Below are 15,794 nucleotides of genomic sequence, written 5' to 3'. Positions count from 1 at the left end.
GGGAAAGACAGATCCCTTCTGCTTCTGGGACAGGAGGTGCCTGGAAGAGAGGGCAAGAGCAGAGCAAGACTTGAGATGTTATCTTTTCAGGTCTACACCTGACTGGGAAGGAAAGGGCAGAGGGAAACAAGGGGCTCAGGAACACAGTTACACTTGAGGAGGCCCAAGAACGAGAGATGAAAGCCCCATTTCCCCTAACATGTCATGGAGAGCTTCAAACTAACCAGAGGGGTCTCATGCGGGGCCCGGCACATTGCTAAATGTTGAACCAAGACAACAGATAGTAAAAGTAAAGGCAGTGAAGATACTGCCCTGGGAGACCAATGAAGGCTCAAAGGACAGCTCATAGACCTGAGGTCTCACCTCCCCCTATTGCCAAGAAGATGTATCTAACTAATCCTGCCCATCTAATCCCGTGATGCACCCCCTCCCCTACCCCCACCCTCCCCTGCCGCCCCAGACATCACACTGACAAACATATATATGTGTGTGTATATGTATATATGTATATGTGTGTTTAAATATATATATACACACACAATAATGGAAGCCATAGAAGATTGTTGCCTTTGAATGACAAATTTCATCCTTTTTTCCTGCCATTGGTGGGAACAAGGGCTTTAGATCAAGATGAAGTCAAATAAGCATAAAGCATTTTTACATTATCCATACATTAACACACACAGTGGACCAAGGTGAGTATACATTATTTTCTTTCATTCTTCATTTCCTTCGTTCTCACCATGGGACAGGTAATATCATCTCCATGAGATTAAGGAAATGGTCCCTTCTACATCTGAATACTTTTGTGTGTCACATTGCTTTTGTCACAGTCCACAACCTTTATCACTATTAAGAATCACAGACAACTTCTAATTCTGTCACTTGCTCAAAATAACTGTGTAAGCCTTGAGCATTTGAGCAGGTTTCTTCTCCCTGGAGGGCACTGGGGACGGCTGGCTGTTTTTCTACGGGCTATGGAAAGAGCTGTCTGATGTTATCTCACCGCATATCCCCTCCAAAGGCTCTTGATGACCATTCTGCTGTACAGGATTTGGGCCGAAGAGGATCAGATAAACACTTCAGAGGAATCTGCATCTGACATCCCTCTCCCAGATACTACCGTTCTCTGCTTCTGTGGCCCTATAGTTCCGTCATCACTATGAGATGGACATTTTACTTACTTTGTCTCTTTGGAGAGAAAAGTCATTTTAGGCTCATAGAATTTGAGCTGCAAACAGATTTGCTTTTTTTAGGCATAGTCAGTCATGGCACCACAGACCTGCTCTGGGCTGTCATGGGAGACTCCAACTCTGTGGCAATTATGCTAAACCCTTGGGGAGAAGATAGAAATGGCAAAATAAGAGATGTCTCAGCAGAAATCTCTTTAAGAAACCCATAGCACAAACCCACTTATCTTGTGAGATTGTTTCCTAAGTGACTGAGGAGGAGATTTGTTCTCTTTGGCCTGGTTGATGCAGGAACACATTGCAGGACAAAATGAAGAAACAGGAGCAGCTCCCAGAGAACCAAGGACAGAAGATGGTAGATCACATGTGAGGGAAGAGCTGAAGAACCATGACAGCCACCTGGGGTCAGAGGAGACTGCATGGTGTCAACACCCAACAGGAACGACAAACAAGACAAAGATGGTTTTATTGCTGCTGTTGTGATGGGATTGTCCTCTCTCAAGGGAAAAACAAATTCAAAGCACTCGGCCCCCTTTCTCTCTCTTCTCTATAAGAGGGAAAGGCTTCAAGTTATAGTAATTCTTTTGAAACTCCTAAGAGGTCGGGGAAGAGACCAGATTTGAGTGATTTGCCACATTCACACAGCCACTAATTTTTAGAGCCAATTTTCAAAGCCAGATCCCTCAAATTCCAAGGCCTCAAGTCTTTTCACTCGATCAGGTGGACCTCAACAGAAGTGACTGGGCAAGGTAAGTGTGGTATAGGTGTCCCACTTCTGTAGGAATTCAATGGGCCAGCCCGAAGATTCCATCTGCAGCTTCTACAAGTTTTTTGTGGTTTACTCAAGACACACAGAAGCTGAGCTTTATTTGACTGCCACCTAGTGGTCACTTCTTTATGGGAGCCAAGTAATGGTTCTTTCCCCGTTTGTGGACTGAAAAGGCCATGAAAATCACTTAAGTTTGCAAAGATGTACACTAAGAGAGAATGTTCCCTATAATCTTATGTGTGACCACATCACGCAAAGAAATCTAGAGGGATCCCCAGGTGGCTCAGCGGTTTAGCGCCTGCCTTTGGCCCAGGGCGCGATCCTGGAGTCACGGTATTGAGTCCCATGTCAGGCTCCCTGCGTGGAGCCTGCTTCTCCCTCTGCCTGTGTCTCTGCCCCTCTATCATGAAGAAATAAATAAAATCTTAAAAAAAAAAAAAAAAAAAAAAGAAGAAATCTAGAGACTGTGGGACCACTGAAAATGGACTTTGTAAAGTTATGTGGTGTAACTCCCTCACTGATGGAAAAATTTGATACTCAGGTAATATAAAGGATTGCAAAGGATGAAAGAACTACTAAAAGAATTTCCCAATTCAAACTCTTTTCCTATATGTTATCTACATAGGGCTCGTATCTCATCAAGAGCACAGGCTTTAAAACCTGTCTGGGTTTAGCTCCATCCCCATTAGCCCAGCAGCCTCAGCCAAGCTGCTTAGCCTCTCAAGCCTGTTTCCTCACCTGTCAGGTAACTTTCGTTCCTATTACATAGAGTTGGCTGAGACAGATTATCATTACCTGCAACAGCGCTTGGGACACACAGTAAGCACAATACAAACATTAGCTATCAGTAATGATGCCTGTTTTTTTTGTTTTTTTGTGTTTTTTTAATATTTTATTTATTCATGAGAAACGCAGAGAGGCAGAGGCATAGGCAGCGGGAGAAGCAGGCTCCCTGCAGGAAGCCCGATGTGGAACTCAATCCCAGGACCCTGGGATCAGGACCATAGCCAAAGGTAGCTCAACCACCGAAACACCCAGGCATCCCATGATGCCTTTTTTTTTTTTTTAAAGCTAAATTTTCAAAGCTAAATTTACTGTTAAGCTTAGGGTAATTCAACTGAGCACTTAGGGGTGCCTGGGTGGCCTGGGATTTCTATTTGCAGGATCAAGTCTTTGCTTTAGGGCATTTTACACATCTGAAAACAGCACAAGCATCCAAAAAAGGTATTTGTGTGTAGGGTGCCTGATGACTCACCTTTGAAAGGTGTCAGTTACTTGCTGACAGCACAGGGATGAGTGGGAGGGGGCGGACTGGAGCTTTAATTTCCTGCGTCAACACCCTCTCCTCAGAGCTGTTTTCCTTCCTAAGAGCATGTCTCCCTCCTCTTGGTTTTTAGCCTTCAAATTAAGAGTTACAGTTACTGTGGCTTCTTTTTCAGGCCCATGAACCCTGCCATTCTGTTGTACAGGATTTGGCTGTAAGATGATATGATAAACATTTCAGGACTATGCATCTGACACCAGGTGTGGGGAGGCTTTTATGACCGTCCTCAGGCTGTCATTTTGTTCCAAATCTCAAAGCATGAGTGTTTTTTTTTTTTTAATTATTATAAATTGTAGTTGTTTCCTTATTGGAGAGTGATGTTTTTACATCTTTTTTTTAATCTATTAAGTCTGTTTTGCATACTATTTTGTTTTTAGTCACTTTCAATGGAGGTGAGGAGTAAAAATGTCATTACTCTGTCAAATCAGATTGTAGGTGCATTCTGTTCAATTAATGTTTTAAGAAATTATAAAAGTACACTATACTATGAAATGCTAAATGATTTTCTTTATTGAAGAATTAAGTTAGTACATTTTTTAAAAATAAGTTTTACTTTTAATAACTTTATTCACACAATTTTTTAGGAACTGAAATGTAGCTAATAGAAAACACTTAAAACCTGATAGGAAAGAATACCACCCAATAGTTGCAAAATGAAAAACATAACACCTTCTTTGATAGAAAAGATTATTAGCTCTATACAAAAAATATTGACACCTATTTTTAAATTTATTTTCCTTATATACAAGCATATTCACAACACAGGTGTTAGTGGCAAAATAAAAGCAAGTGTTTAGGATTCAGAAACAAACTTTAACGCCAAGACCCAGTCTACTCTCTAAATCTCTCTCTTTTTTTTTTTACTCTCTAAATCTAAATTGGCAGATAAGGCCAAATAGGTTTCATTTGAGTTAAACTGCTTTTATTTCCTCGAATAAGACTAAATCTGCAAATTGTACTTCATATAAAAGTATGCACACCTGCACAGGGATTACAATGTCCAACGGTCCTTCAATGTCCCTTTAAATACTAAAAATCTCTAATCCAAAAAACAATGATGTAGTTTTGGAATTTTGGTTGAGGTTCCGGAGTCCACAGTCACGAAAGTATTCCTGAGCCATATTTGGTGCAAAATGTGGTTTTATTAAAGCACAGAGACAGGAGGAGTGGGGAGAAGCTGCTGCCCCAGGATTGTGAGGAACAACTGATTATATACTTTGAGATTGGGGAAAATCAAGATTAGGGAAGTTTCAGAAGGATTTTCATATGCTAAAGAAGACTTACAGGATACCAGAGGCCTTGGAATTGTCAACCAAGGTTGTTTTTCCCTCTAGCAAGGCATGAAGACAGTTGGGAGCTTCCTGGAGGAACATTATACTCTGCCTGCCTCAGGTATTTGTCAATGGGCTGCAGGTTATAAGGACATTTAATTTTATCTCCACTTCCTTCTGCTTTAGTTTCCCACATCAATAATAGTAAGAAAATACAAGTTCTATAATCCAAAACTTCACTATCCTGTGCCTGTAAGGCTTAATTTATACCTAGAGTTTATCAAGGCCAGTACCAAGCATGTAGAAATTTTCAAACTAAATTTTTAAATGACTTGCCACATTTGTTTCCCTTTATTACGTCATTCTGGTGTCTTATTCCTTTTCTATGATTCAGATCTTCTAGTAGATTTCTAAAAAGCCTAAAATTGTGTATGTGGCATATTTTCAGCAAGAATACATGGGCCTTGATATCTTGTGGACTCTTGTTTTTTATTTACCAGGACTTCCAGGTGTGAAATCAGAAACCAAAAAAAATTTAAGTGTAAGTTTATGCCTAAGGAATCATGCAGTGGATAGATAGCTGGGATTTAGGCAATGACTGAAATCGGTTTTAAAATCCTTCTGGATTGTTTCCATCTCTTTATGCTCTATTAAGATCTGTTCTTCCAAATAAGCTTTTTCCAGATGATAGACTCTAACAGAGAGTACTCCCTATGCTGAGACCAGTGCTTTTTGTATTGAGATGCTGTACTCAAAAACTCAAAAATTCGTTTAATCTTATCTACATCGTATTTATCACTGAAAGAAGCTTTTGAGAAGAGTACAATAGAAGCTTCCACTTTCAAAAAAATCTGCTCTATAACATACTTTATATAAATCATTTCAAATTCCCCCATAAAATCAGTGACGTAGAAATTATCATCTTAGAGTTCCAGGGGAAAAACAGACTCACAAAGGTTCGGTAAAAGTCATATAGGTCTAGAACTTTTAATGCTTTCATTTTACTATTTACATTGAGTTTTCCAAATGAAACAAAGTAATAAAATTTCCATCTTACTCTGCAATAAACATATGATGTTAATGAAAAATAACCAATAAAGACCAACACAACTGGCAATACTATTCTTTATTTTTTTTTTTTTTTTGAGGGAGAAGCATGCTTTTTTACAGCACCTGTAAACAAGTCAGTGAAGTATACTATTTTGAGTTTCCCCACATATATATTATTATTTTTTTGGAATGTTAGAATACCACAATACCAACTGCATTACATAATAGTTACTGAAGGCAAGTCAGGCTAAAACAAGGGTAAAGTTTTATGGCTAAAAATATTCATAGCAGCAACTTTTAAAAGATGATTTTATTAAATCAAGTCATTGCACTTGGTCATTTTATTGCTACAGCAAAACAAGGCCATTACATTTTTAATGTTTTCATTTATGATTTTAACTGATTGTCTTATTCTCTTAATACATTTCAAGTTTAAATGCAAGCATAAAATGTTTACCAACAAATCAAGAGAGCACTTGGGTTTTTTTTTTTTTCCTGTGATCACAGTAAGAAGCATAAAAAAGAGAACCCCCATTCTCTTCCTATCTTCAGGCTTAAATTTTGTAAAGAGGTAACAGCTTTATAGTAAGACCAAACCACTAAATCTCAGTGGTCACACACAAGCACACACACAAATACTCCCAATATTGAAATACAAGTAGGAAAATTAGTAATATTATGTGTTTCAAAGAATAGCAAACCTGAAAAATACATTCGCTAATAATTTGGCAATGACAGATTCCATGCTGTTCATCTCTAGTCTGTCATTTATACTCACTTATAGAAAAAAAGAAAAAACAATGATTTATCTCCCAGTAAAGGCTATTATCATTATGTACCATTTTGTGATATGAACTTTATGAATAAAAACAAAATTTCCATATCAAGAGCAAATACCAGTAAATTGCTAGATTGAAGTAATCATTTTTTCCCTTTGAGTTTGGCTTTAAGAACTTTACTTTTTGGTCAAGGACAGAAAATAGAGCCACAAAACTTTAATTTCCCATTCTGACTGAGGAACATACAAAGCAGATACTTTAAATGTATGTTGGCATTCATGACCACCTTCATTTTATGCACTGGTGAGAAAAATGACCAAGAAAAACTTTAAGAACACCCTGAAATCTGCTGGAAACTTCCCTCACCCCATTAACAGGGTGAGGAGGGGTCACTCCAGCCAGAAAGCTAGAGAATGATTGCTAGGATACAATGTTTTTATTTCTAAGGACTTTCATTAAAAGAAAGTAAAACCTAACTTTTTTAGCAAGAAGGAAATCATTCAACAAAAGTCATTTAAAAATATTAAAACAGGAATTAACAATTTTGTTGAGTAATGACCTCATCAGAAAAGCCCAGACTTTAAAGAGTTAAAATGTACACGCTCAATGCACAATCAGGTTTCCCCAAAAGCACTAATAATGTAAGTTGTGATTTAACATTAAGTAATGACTGGAATTTCTATTATTTTCTACTTCAGTTCTCTTTTATATGAGACAACATGGTAAAATTTCATTAACACAGATTTCAGTATATAAGATTAAAACTTAAAGGAAAACATTGATTTGGTGGTTTAAAATAACACAAAATGGAAGCATGACAGGTGGCATCTGAAAGTCTTTGCTATAATAAAACTTAAAATCTAATTTTTTTGCAAATGAAAAGTCAATTTTTCTATTTTTAATATAAACCCATATATTTTAAGACATATTATCTATAGATAATAACTTTTAAAACGTTCAACTGTTCATAAGTGACTCTGAAGAAACTAATTCATCCATCTTATGAAAATGTATTTTGAATATGGTCAACTATATTTGGTTTTAAATAAGCTGTACTGTTATGTTTTATGATATACTAACACTCTGATACCTAAATGACAGCCTAAAATATCTCCACCAATTAGTTTGGTCTTTGAAGTAAATTACACATTGTAAAACCTGAGTATTTACATAATAATAATTTGTCAAAGTATGAAACCTCACACCCAAGTTCTGCATGTTCTGAATTTTGTTCTTCTCATATTACCATTATTAAAAATCAGAAAGAGGAACATGAGGAACTAACTCACAAGATCACAAAATGAGTAATATCTGAGCCTGTAAAACAAGCAGTAAAGTACAGCAATAAGGCTGGTGTTTGCATATTATATGTGCTGTTGTTTCTAGGCACAAGTTAAGGGTTAAATTGACATTTTTAGTTTCTCAGACCTAATGAATTTAAAATATAGCTCATATTTTCCCAAATATAGTTAACAATCCATTTTAACTAAATTCCTTTTATGAATCCTATAGTGCAAGCAATATAAAATATTCTAAAAGTCAAAGAAATTGTTTTGATTGTTTCATTAGTTATTACTATATGCTTGGGTGAGTAATCTGGTTTATAGCTAGAGTAAACTCCTATTTCATCACCCAGAGTATAAACAGCACTGCAAACAAACAGGCACAACAGTGTAATCCTGGGTAAGAAGCTAAAAGTAAAAAATATATATATACAAAGTTTATATCCCTTATGTATTATGGGAAAAGTAGTGGCTATAGTTACTATAAAGCTAATTTGTCCCTCTCAAATAGTATATGTTACAGATTATTTGTAAAGATATCACCATATTTATAGTATAGATCTCTTTAAAAATAATACTACAAGTTTCAATAAAAAAACTATTGTGAACTTTCCTTTTTATACAGATTCAGTAGTATTTTCAAGCAAACTAAAAAAAAAAAAAAAGTTTGCAATTCCAGCACATAAGAAATAAGGCCTCTTTTTTTTCATATTGGCAAAACAAAATATATATATAAAAAAAATCCACCCTCTCCCTACTTTTCTATAGATTATAGTTCAAATACTCATATTTCTTTATCAGGACATCAGCATTTGTTATTTTTAAGTAATAAGTCAGTTGAAGTTCATAGTGTTGCTTCTGAATCCCTGGAACCCTAAAAATACAGGGCCATGCCATTTCAAGACGACAGGACTGCCTTTTTCAGCTTCTCGATTTCCACCTATGATACAAAACATAAGTTGACAATAGATAAAATATCTTTAGTCAAGTTTCTTTATTTTATCCTATGTCATTAAGATCCAATCATACTTTGAAGCCTCCAGATTGATTTCCATCCTAAAATCCAACTTCCAAGGGTGTGATCAATATAGGGAAAGTTTAACAGAAGAACACCTCATAATACAAGTTCCTAAATGGCAAGAAACAATGACAAAACAGCAACTACAACTGTTTCGGCCAGAACAATGTTAAGTAACGGGACTATCTGAGAACATACTGTAAGAAAATCAGCTCTTCAAAGAACAAGAGAATCCTTGAAACCAAATTAAGAAATGTACAAGTACCTGTAATTAAACAAGGGTGGGGGGGGGGCAGTACAGAACTGTAAAAATAATAATAATGAAGGACCAGTTTAGTTCTATGCTTTATTTACTACTTACGTGAAATTGGCAAATCCTTTAGCCTCACTTGGTCTCAATTTCCTCATCTATAAATAGTATGTTCTAGATTAAATTATATTTAAAACCCAGGAATATATCTAAGATCTACTCAATATGTTGGAAATACTTCCACCTTTAAGCAGAAGAATACTTCCACCTTCACTTAACAGACATTCACAATTTAAGAAACTTAAGAGCACTAGGAAAATTCAATATATCACAATAATTATGGTCATTTAACTCTGACATATTACAAATCATGATGTTGAAGCACAAGATTAAATACCATGCCAAGTGTGCCACATTAGCAAGTGGTACACAACTTGCACTGATCAGGTCTAAAGCTCTGAAGCCCAGGTTTCTCCTTTTTCCAATTATTTAAGGTTTTGATTACCTCTGACTTTTCACAAATATTTAGGCCTTACCTTCTCCTGACAGTATCATCCCTGTCCCCAACGTTGCATATAAGTAATACATGCTATGGCTAAACTCTGACAAATAATTCATTAGTAAATGATAAGCACTTTGCCACAGTCAAAATGTATAATTTCAGTACACAATCTCCTTAGGGATTCTAACTATTCAACAATGGTTTGTTAATTCTAGGATCTTTCCTGATATTATTCTTCGGCTAATATGATGATTAAGTAAACATCTTAGTAGCACTGGTTTGAGACAAGTTTTGGTCTTCAGCCTGGATGGAGACAAAATACCTCTAATCTTAAGCATGATGTGCTATTATTATCTCTGTTCCAAAGACATAAACCAACTATACCAATTTCAATGAGCGAGGATGCAAAGAAAATTTGTGTGTGAGGGGGTAGGAAACATTGGTGAAAGGAGGAGTAGGATACACAAAGAATAACTCTGCACTCAATCAATAATACTCCTTATAAAAAAAAATACTCCTTATAGACTGCTGTCACATAAATTTAGATATCAAGCAAATATTTTTATTGCTAGAATTTCTCATCTAGCATTTTTATGTTCATTGTTCATCTTAGTCCTTTTATCATTCCTCAGTATAATTTAATACTATATGTTAACTTCACAGTTCAAAGTACTACTTTCAATCTTTAATATAATTTCTTTAAATGTATGACCTTAGAACTCTAATGTCTTATTAAGTGTGCTTTTAATAAATACAAGGGTCAAACTTTCCCCATTAGGCAAAAATTATAATACAAATTAGTGTGAGGCTAAGTAACTAGATTTTGCTAAAAAACTGAATCAAATGAAATTCTTCAAAAAAGAAGTAATTCATTTGACTCTTCATCATGATTTTTGTGACAAATTACATCACATATAGAAATTTAACACTATTAGTCCCACTTGCTTATATGACTTTATAAATATGAATATGTACATGTAGGAAATACAAGGAATAAAAACCAAGAAACTTTGTTTTTAATTTCTGAATTTCTACTGTGTTACAACACTGGGAGTTTAAGACATTTTAAACATGTATTCTTTGATTTAACAAAAATTTATTAGCTATCTAATATGTATATAGCACCTTGCTTGGAGCTATGGACAAAGATAAAACAGAGCCATTCCCTGAACAGTCTTAAAGTCTAGAAGATGGGCAAAAATAAGTATATAACGTCACAGTGGTAAGACAGAAAATTATTTTTCCTTTTCAAAACTAAAGGACATGAATTTGGAAGACAAAATTACTTTTAAATCAGAGGAAGATGAGTACTAACTTACTGAAGGTGACTGTTGAAGGTAAGCTTTGAGAATCTATAGAACTTATGCATGAGATGAAATAAAAGGAAAATTCCAGAAAATAAAGAGCAAAAATCCAGACAAATTAACTGAGAGGGACAACTGAGCATCACCAAGCAAGCAATGAAAGATAAACTAGGACCAAGACATAAAAGTCCTAACATGCTAAGTTGAGAAGTCTGAACTTTGTTCAGTAAGTAGCAGAAAGTTCTTGAAAGTACGAAGGAAAGATTAATTTGAGCTAAGAATGAGAGAAACTTAAACAGTTAATTAGAAAATAAAGAGCATGGGAGAAGGACAGAAATACTAGGGAACAAAGAAATAAAGGTGAGGGAGTAAAGCTAACAGGCCTGAAAGCGAAGGGAATTAGACTGGAAGTACCATGTCTATAAGACTTGAAAGGTAATGAAGCAATCAGCAGAAACAGAAAAATCAGAAGAGCAGGAAAGGAAGATGACAAATGTAAAAGACATGCTAGTTCTAAGTTGACAGTGGAACATCCAGGGAAGACCAGCAGCTGGAAACAGCAGAAACTGGGAAAAGAGGAATCAGATTCAGATGGGAGAGCCACAGAGAGCTAATCAAGATACTTAAGGGCATAGGTAGGAAAAGAGTGAAGAGATGCAGAGAGAGAAGGGCCAACGGCAGTTCTGAAGGAGCATTTCAGACAAAAGAATGCAGGATCACATAAACCAGGACAGAAAAAGTGGCAATGGATTTAAAAATGTGAAACACTACAGAAACTGTGAAGTCACTGGAGTTGCCTTCAGTAAATGTAACATGTAAGAAGTTAACAACTGAATTAAACATGAAGAATTAGAGACCGCAAACGTATACTTTTTTGGGGTTGTTTTGCAATAAATGAGCCTCAAATGAAAAGCGAAAACTACAGTAGATCAAGAGGGCAGCTGGATCTGAAAGGGGCTTTGTTTTTTGAAAAAGGAGAAATATTGAATATTTTCATGGGAAAAGGGTAAGTGCCAATAAAGGGGATAGGATATGTCAGATGTTAAGGGTAAAAATGGTAGTTTGGATAATTTACCAAAGACCTTCACATATATTATCACAACTAACTACTAAAGCTAAAAGGCAGTTAAGTGACTCCCTCAAGTTCAAACAGTATAACTTAATCACTGAAAGCGGTTTCCTGAAGTCTGGCTGTTTCTGTTAAAGGTCAGCTCCACTGGTGATGTAATCACTCTAAACCCTAGTTTCCTCATCCTTAAAATAGGAACAATAATCCTTACAAGTTGTTATGTGTGTCTACTAAGATAATGTACAGAAGGTGCCAAACCTAACTGACATATAGTTTAGAGCTGAAAGTCACAAGTATAAGTCAGAAGAGGGGCTCAAGGTGGGTTTTGTTGTTGTTGTTGTTGTTGTTGTTGTTTTTAACCAAGTCGCATGTTCTTTCTGTTTCACAATGCTAACAAGAGAAATAGGGTAAGGAATAAAGCAAGGTAAAAACAGGGAGGTGAATGAGATACTTAAATATAGAATGGGAAACAGATTCTGAAAAAAGGCAGGAAACACTTCCTCTGAAATATGCAGAAAATAAGAATACAAATGAAGACCAACGTCAGTGAGGATGGAAAAAAAGTTAAGGAAGATAAAATAAGTGAAATTGGCAGTCATCAGCAGAGAATGAAGATGATGACATTGTAGTTATAAAGTAAATGTTCAGTAAATGTTCAGATAAAAGAAGTCAACAAATCTACACCCATCCCATTACCACCTCACCTCCACCACTTTTGTCTCCAGACAAAAAATTATAAGAAATAAAAAATAATTAAAAAGAAAAAAGTTTAATTATGGAAAAAAGAAGTAGCTCAAGAAAGCAATGCTGAGTGCAAAAGATCTAGAACTACCACTCTTAACAAGGCCAGGACCATGTTTGTTTTATTTATAAATGTGTACCTTTTGCCTCTCACACATTGCCTAAGAGAGCTATGCACAAAAAATGTTTGCTACATGAATGAATGGAATGTGACAGGGAGTCAACAAGAGATTAATTAAATGGCTACCATGCAGTAGGGAGTGTCCAACTTAAGTAGGAGAGCATAATTTTTAGTGAAGCCAATCACCTAGCTGGGATGGAAAAACACATTTAGTTTACGCTGGCTAAAATCTCAATGTTAGGAGAAATGAGTTACCTCTAGATTACTTCTCATTGCCTTCTCCTCTTCCAAATCCTTTCGTAGTTTTTCCAGTTCTTTCCTAAAAACAAAGTATTTATTACTGTTAAGTCTCATTTAAACAGTATTATTTGACTGTTAACAGGATCTCTGTTACCTGACATACCAAAATATGGGGAAAATTTTTTAAAGGAAATAGCCATATTGTTTGAGGAAAATTTCAAATTCACTAGTTGGAAAGGTTCAATACAATGGTTAAAAAAACTCAGCAATACCATGGCAATCCTATCTGTGATAAAGACATTTTTAAAAGTGAATAGAGAGAGCAGCTCATGATAAAATAAAGAAGTAATAACTGGCCTTTGAAGCAATTTTCCATATTCAAATATCATGCATTTCCCAGGGTAGACACTCTAAAGCCCTAACAATTCAGTAATGTCAAAACATGTCACAGTACAAAGCAAATTTTTTAATAGGATTACCTGGACTTTACATTTCTCTTTATTTTTTTTTAATTAAACATTCCATTAAAATTACCAAACCAACAAAAAAACTTTAGCCAACAATCCTTCTTCCTTAACTCATGTTTTCATTTTTCTGTGTTCCAGGCTACCTTTTTATATAGTCATTTTCCCTCCACAGCTGTAAGTATATATTCCATACTGTGTCTTTTCACAAAGTATTTTAAAATATTTTCACGCTGTTAAAATTATCATATTTCTGATAATTGTTGCTCAAATATCCAGGTTTTTAGTTTGGTTAGCTGCTTTTAGAGGGGAGATGGAAAGAATAGGAATTTTATTTAACATCATGAATATACCAGTATATCAAATTTCTAAATCAAAGAGTAGGGACATTTTCAGCCTTTTGACATATGCTAGAAAAATACTCTTCAAGAGTATTACAGAAGTAATAACTTGAAAAACACATGAAAATGCTCAGGAAGAAAAAATATATGAGAAAGAAAGAAACTTTGTGGTTTTACTGATTATAAAACTGTTTCTCTTTATATCGAGAATAGATTTTTCTACTGTTTTCTACTGTTTCTACTGTTTCAACTGACTATAATTTGATATTTCACTCGAATTTATCTAGTTTATTTTGGGATATGATAGAAAATCTGCTAGAATATTAGCTTTGTATTTCCAAAATGTTACCACTAAATAATGCTTCCTTTTTAAAATTATTCTACTATTCTGAATTTATTATACATAAATGAGGATCTATTCTTTTTATTTATTTATTCATGAGAGACACAGAGAGGCAGAGACACAGGCAGAGGGAGAAGCAGGTTCCTGTGGGGAGCTGATGTGGGACTCGATCCCAGGACCCCAGGATCACAACCCAAGCTGAAGGCAGATGCTCAACCACCCAGGCGTCCCCAATGAGGATCTATTCCAAAAACATTTGTCCTGCTGTTTATCTATACTCACATTTTTATTGTTTTAAAAACACACTTAATATAAAACACTGTTTTCCTTTTATAGGAACAAATCAAACTATGTATCTTGTTCTACAGATTACTAATATATTTTCCTGTCAATCTTTTTGTGTCAGTATCCTTCATTCTTTTAATGAATTGTTCCAAACATTTTAGATTTTAATACTGAATGCATAAAGACTATTTATGTATTTGTAAGCTATAAAGATAGAATTTTTTTAAAAAAAGCTAAGAACTCCAAGTCAGCTCAAGAAATATTACTAGTACCTCTGATAGCCAGAGTGACCCTCAATCCTATTTTCCTCCTCTCCTTCATAGGAAAAGTTTTATAGTCTATTTCATTTCCTTTCTTACCACATACATATACAAATATATCTTGAAACAACACATACTTTGATTTTATATGCTTTTCAAACTTCATGTAAATGAAATAATACTGAATGCATATCTGACTTGCTTTCTCCACCTTCAATGTTTTTCAGATGAATTCATGTTGAGACATGTAGCCACAATCCATTTATTTTTCTTATTGCTGTTCACAGTATAGTATTTCATTGTATCAACATACCAATGTGTTTATCCATTCTCCTATGATATTTTTAAGATTAAAAAAACTGCCATCTGTTTCATTTTCCCAGAGGAAATAAGACTGAAAACACTCTTTGGAAAGACTTCTAAAATATCTGATATATGTTTTAAAATATAAATAAATCATAAATACTTTATTCATCCTACACCTAATTTAAGAACACCTACAGGTAATTTGTAAATGTAATTTATCAGTTTATTAAAAATAGCAGACTTGGTATCAAAAATATAAAACGTCAAAATCAATGAATTTGGAAAGTTCTCTAACTCATACATGGGTGGTGTTCAATAAATACTAGATGAATGAACTTCCAGTTTTTAATGTATATATTGTAGAATCTGTGGAAAAAAAACTCTGCGGGACTCAGATAAATTGAAGGAATCAAGACAAGACCTAAAATGTATCAAATTACAAACACACATCTCCCTGTATATTTATTTTGTGTGCATATAAATATGTTTTAGGTAGTCACTGAAGATAAATTTTTTGGTTTTACCTAAGATAGATTTGTAGAAGTGCTCTTCAACTACAAGTATATCATATTTTTAATCTCAGTATCGATTAAAAAAAAAAAAGATGTACTTATTTATTTGAAGGAGTAAGACAGTGAGCAGGTGGGGCAGAAGGAGAGAATTTCAAGCAGACTCCCCAAACAGAGCCCAGTGTGGGCTTGATTCCATTACCTGTGAGATCATGACCTGAGCCAAAACCTAGAGTCAGACATCTTACCGACTGAGCTATCCAGGCGCCCCTCAATAGTATTTTTAATAAAGACCCTCCCCACCCCGCCAAAAGAAAGAAATGGTAAATTCAACTCAGAGATATAATGGTTTCTGGCAATGATTTTTATACCAGA

General features: G+C 35.0%; 1 protein-coding gene across 2 annotated transcripts in view; it reads right to left on the bottom strand.

Annotated features, from left to right (window-relative positions):
• Positions 1 to 5,665: 5,665 nt before the first annotated feature.
• Positions 5,666 to 15,794, bottom strand: part of CD2AP (CD2 associated protein) — a 146,056-nt gene continuing 135,927 nt past the window's right edge. For both annotated transcript variants that reach the window (XM_038554264.1, XM_038554266.1), the window contains exons 17-18: positions 12,927 to 12,990; positions 5,666 to 8,606 (exon numbers count right to left, since the gene is read on the bottom strand). In XM_038554264.1, the coding sequence (XP_038410192.1) occupies positions 8,565 to 8,606; positions 12,927 to 12,990 (106 nt within the window). In that variant the 3' untranslated portion in view covers positions 5,666 to 8,564. The remainder of the gene's footprint in view (positions 8,607 to 12,926; positions 12,991 to 15,794) is intronic.

The sequence above is a fragment of the Canis lupus genome, chromosome 12 (assembly GCF_011100685.1).
Source record: "Canis lupus familiaris isolate Mischka breed German Shepherd chromosome 12, alternate assembly UU_Cfam_GSD_1.0, whole genome shotgun sequence".
NCBI lineage: Eukaryota > Metazoa > Chordata > Mammalia > Carnivora > Canidae > Canis > Canis lupus.
The sequence above is the reverse complement of the archived record's forward strand: the minus strand, read 5'-3'. Positions and strand labels throughout refer to the sequence as shown.